At 48.4% G+C, this 4888-nt stretch overlaps 1 protein-coding gene across 1 annotated transcript in view; it reads right to left on the bottom strand.

The window, feature by feature from the left end:
* Positions 1-4451, bottom strand: part of LOC101340917 (very-long-chain 3-oxoacyl-CoA reductase-like) — a 26031-nt gene extending 21580 nt beyond the window's left edge. The window contains exons 1-2 of the mRNA XM_004381780.1: positions 4292-4451; positions 3841-3887 (exon numbers count right to left, since the gene is read on the bottom strand). Coding sequence (XP_004381837.1) covers positions 3841-3887; positions 4292-4451 — 207 coding nt within the window. The remainder of the gene's footprint in view (positions 1-3840; positions 3888-4291) is intronic.
* Positions 4452-4888: the final 437 nt, after the last annotated feature.

The following is a 4888-nucleotide window of genomic DNA, read 5'->3' as shown; positions in this document are numbered from 1 at the left end:
CAGGGGACATCTAGGTCAATTGGCATAACAAAGCTTATTAAGAAAATGTTCTGCATCCTACTTTGGTGAGTGGCGTCTGGGGTCTTAAAATCTAGTGAGCAGCCATCTAAGAGGCATCAATTGGTCCCAACCCACCTGGAGTAAAGGAGATTGAATAACACCAAAGACACAAGGAAAGTATCAGCCCAAAGAGACAGAAAGGCCCATATAAACCCGGGACTTCATCAGCCTGAGACCAGAGGAACTAGATGGTGCCTGGCTACCACCAATGACTGCCCCGACAGGGAAAACAACAGAGTCCCTGATGGAGCAGGAGAAAGGCGGGGTGCAGAACTCAAATTCTAGTAAAAAGAGCAGACTTCATGGTCTGACTGAGACTGGAGGAACCCCAGAAAGCATGGCCCCCGGACTCTCTGTCAACCCAGAACTAAAAAAATTCCTGAGGCCAACTCTTCAGACAAAGATTGGACTGGACTGTGGGACATAAAATGATACTCACGAAGAGTGTGCTTCTCAGCTCAAGTAGATACATGAGACTAAATGGGCAGTTTCCGTCCAGAGGTGAGATGAGAAAGCAGAGAGTGTTAGGAGCTGGCTGAAAGGACACAGGAAATCCGGGGTGGAAAGGAGGAGTGTGCTGTCACAGTATAGGGAGAGCAACCAGGGTCACATAACAATGTATGTATAAATTTTTGTATGAGAGACTAACGTGAATTGTAAACTTTCACTTAAACTACGACAATAAAAGAAAATGTTATGCATCCCACTTTAGTGTGTGGCCTCTGAGGTCTTAAAAGTTTGTGAGCGACCATCTAAGATGCATCAATTGGTCCCAACCCACGTGGAGCAAAGGAGAATGAAGAACACCAAAGACAAAAAGCAAATATTAGCCCAAGAGACAAAAGGTCCACATAAACCAGAGACTCCATCACCCTGAGACCAGAAGAACTAGATGGTGCCCAGATACCACCAGTGACCTCCCTGACAAGGAACATAACAGAGAGTCCTGGATGGAGTGGGAGAAAAGTGGGGACAGAGATCAAATTCACGTAAAAACACCAGACTTAATTATCTGACAGAGACTGGAGGAACCGCCAGAACTATGGCCCCCAGACGCACTGGTAAACCAGAACTAAAACAATTCCCGACATCCACTCTTCAGACAAAGATCAAACGGGACTATAAAACAAAAAAAATAATACATGTGAGGAGTGTGCTTCTTAGTTCAATCAGATACATGAGACCAAATGGGCAGCTCCTGTCTGGAGGCGGGATAGAAGGCAGGAAGGGTCAGGAGCTGGCTGAATGGACACAAGAAACCCGGGGTGGGAAGGGGGAGTGTGCTGTCACATTGTAGGGATTGCAACTAATGTCACATAACAATATGCGTATACATTTTTGTATGAGAAATTAACTTGAGCTGTAAACTTTCACCTAAAGCACAATTGAAAAAAAAAAAAGTTTATTAGTGGTTACCAGAGGTGGGAGGGAGGGGGAAAGCGGGGGTTATTGATAATGGAGTACTGACTTTGAGTTTACAGTGATGGAAAAATTGCATTGACTAAGGGTAGGATTGCACAGTCCATAAATGTAATTGCTATCAACAAACTGTAGTTCTGTGAAATGCTGAATTGACAAAAGTGGTGTGATAAGTGTATTTACAATAGCGACCAAAAAAAAAGAAAACAGTGGCTGCTGAGGCTGCTTACGTACAACAAACACCTCGCGGGATTTGGTTTCTTGGTCTGGAGGTTTAGGATCGTGTCTCATGGGACATCCCAGTTAATTGGGATGTTTAGTGCTTCCGTTCCATCTTCTGGTTCATTGCGTAGTGCCTGGGGTCTTAAAAGCTTGCAAGCAGCCATCCCAGGTACAGCAATTGGGCTGTATTCACTCAGAGCAGCAGAGGAAGAAGCAGAGTCAGGAATAGGAGGAGGAAATGGAATGCGTGGCTAACTACCTCCAGGAACCACTGCCTCCTTTGCCATGAGACCAGAAGAACTGGATGGTGAGGGGCTACCATTACTGAACATTTTAATCAAATATTCTATGGAAGAATCTTGATCAAAAGGGGAAAAATACGGAACAGAATTTCAAATTCTCATGAACTCCAGACTTTCTGGAGCTATGGAGACTGGAGGAACCCCTGAAACTATTGCCCTGAGATAATCTTTAAACCTTACACCAAAAATATTCCCTGAATTCTTAAAACCAAACAATAGTTTAGCCTTGAGCATTATGCTCTTTTAAGATTTAGCTATATAGGATCAAGTTGACCACAGCAACTTGAAAGTTTAGATAAGAAACGTAGAGGGCAGTACATTTATGCTAATGGAGGAGGAACAACTCAGAAAAGGAGGGTGAGAAAGTCACACAACTTGAAGAATGTAATCAATGTCACTGAATTGTACACGTAGACATTGGTGATTTGGTGTATGTTCTGCTGTGTATATGCTCAACGACAACAAAAATTATATATATACATACATATAAGTGTCTATATATATATAAATATAAAACTGAAACCAAAACCTTTGCTGTCGATTCGATTCCCACTCATAGAGACCCTACAGGACAGAGCAGAACTGCCCCACAGGGTTTCCAGGGAGCAGCTATAAGGTCTCTATGAATCGGAATCTACTCAATGGCAACGGGTTTGGTTTTTTGTTTTTTTTACCATTTGACACTGAGTCTCTGGGTGGCATAAACGGTTAAGCACTCGACTAGTAACGGAAAGGCTGGGGGTCCGGACCTACCCAGAGGTGCCTCAGAAGATTGTTATTATTGCCACGGTTAGGTTCCAACTCATAGCGGCCCTATGTACAACAGAACGAAACACTTCCCGGTCCTGTGCCGTCCTCACAATCGTTATGCTTGAGCCCATTGTTGCAGCCACTGTGTCAGTCCATCTTGTTGAGGTCTTCCTTTCTTTTGCTGACCTTCTTACTTTACCAAGCACAATAACCTAACCCATTGCCATTGAGTCGATTTGAATCATAGCGACCATAGAGAACAGGGTAGAACTGTCCCATTGGGTTTCCAAGGAGCAGCTGGTGGATTCAAACTGCCGACCTTTTGGATAGCAGCCTGACCTCTTAACCACTGCGCCACCAGGGCTCCACCAAGCATGATAGGGTTGGCGATTTGCTTATAGGTCACAGCCTTGAAAACTTCTGTGGAGCACAGTTGTACTCTGCATACATGGGGTCTCCCCAAGGGCACCTAACAACAACGGCGACCATTTGACGCTATGAATTTGATATATTGATCTTGTTTACACCTGTTTCCCCCACTAGAACATAAACTCCCTGAAGGCAGGGTCTTTTTTGGTTTTTAATCTATTTTGTTCACGGCTGCATCCCCAGCACCTGGCACCATTATAACCAAAAAAATCAAACGAGTTGCTGTACAGCTGATTCCGACTCTGTTCTACTCTGCGCTCGATAGGATTTTCATGGCTGTGACCATTTGAAGCAGATTGCCAGGACTTTCTTCTGAGGTGCCTGTGAACTGCCAACCTTTCAGGTAGGTTCAAACAGTTAACCTCTGGGCTAGCAGCCCAGCTCTTAACCGTTTGCACCATCCAGAGACCACCACAGGTGGTCAGTAAGTACATTTTCAATGACTGAGGAAGGACAGCAGGAGGTAGAAGCACAGCGTGAGCACCTGACCCCAGCCTAGGGGGCAGAGAGAAGGTTTCCTGGAGGAGAGGACGTCCAAGGGAACCAGACAGACCGCAGAAAAAATTGTCAAGTCTAATAGGAGCGACTGACAGGCCAGTGAACCCCAGAAGCTCTTCCCAACCACAGGTCCAACGCCAGGCTCCAAAGTTCTGCTCACCTCGTGTGCGTAGGCCTTGCCTATTCCATCGGTGGCTCCGGTCACGACTGGAGGAGGGAAAAAGGAGCGGGCGGAGAGACGGGGGTGGTCTCTTCTCTTGGAGACCTTGCTCAGATGCTTCTCCAGCCTGCGTAGGGCTTTGCCTGGACTTAACCTCAGCTCGCCCCGGGTCCTTCCCTCGCCAGCTCGTTCCCCTCCCCTCCCCTCAACCCTGGTCCTTCTGGCGCTTTTTCTGGGTTCCAGATGCCTTCCCACACCTACCCTACTCACCTGTATAGGTTCAGGTTCGGGGGCTTCATGCCTCCCATGCCCCGGTCGCCTCATCCTTCAGCGCTCTTGCTTCGTGGAGCCTCCCCCACCCCAACCCTGCGCCCAAATGGGCAACTCTCATCTTTCAACTGTCCTCATTCCTGCGTCCCCCACCCCTACCTGCGGGGTGCGGAGCCCTCACCTGCCCAAGCTCCGTGCGCCCGGAGCCAAGGAGCGCCCCGGCGGACCGAGGGCAGCAGGAAAACATAGACGGCGCGGCCCGCACTCCACACCGCCCTCAGCATCAGCCACGCAGCGGTGAGGGCCCCCAGCACGCCCAGCGCGTCCCAGCACGCCACCATTGCAGCCGCCGCGGGTGGCCACCGGAGCCTAGCCTCAAATCCGCAGGCTGCCTTTAGGAGCTGCAGTGCGGGGACCCGCCTGCATCCCCTCCCCTTAGTCACGCCCATCAGCCAGTATATCGCCCTGCCAAGGAGCTTAGTATATCGCCCTGCCAGGGAGCTTATGCAGCCGGACATTGACCCAGGCAGCCTGTGGACCCAGTCAAGGTCCAGATGCACACCCTCTGAAGGGCACCCTTTGTTTGGGCCGCTGAACTCAGGTAACCTGCCATTTGGGGGCCTGATTTGATACTATCGATCAGCAGGGTTCCAGCTGAGCTTCCAGACTAAGGCATTCTCGAACTAGTGAATGAAAACCTTAATGAACAGCAGCCGAATATTCTCTGATATAGTGCCTGAAGATGATTCCCTCAGATTGGAAGGCACTCAAAAGACAA

This window comes from Trichechus manatus, unplaced genomic scaffold (genome assembly GCF_000243295.1).
Source record: "Trichechus manatus latirostris isolate Lorelei unplaced genomic scaffold, TriManLat1.0 scaffold00087, whole genome shotgun sequence".
Taxonomy (NCBI): domain Eukaryota; kingdom Metazoa; phylum Chordata; class Mammalia; order Sirenia; family Trichechidae; genus Trichechus; species Trichechus manatus.
The sequence above is the reverse complement of the archived record's forward strand: the minus strand, read 5'-3'. Positions and strand labels throughout refer to the sequence as shown.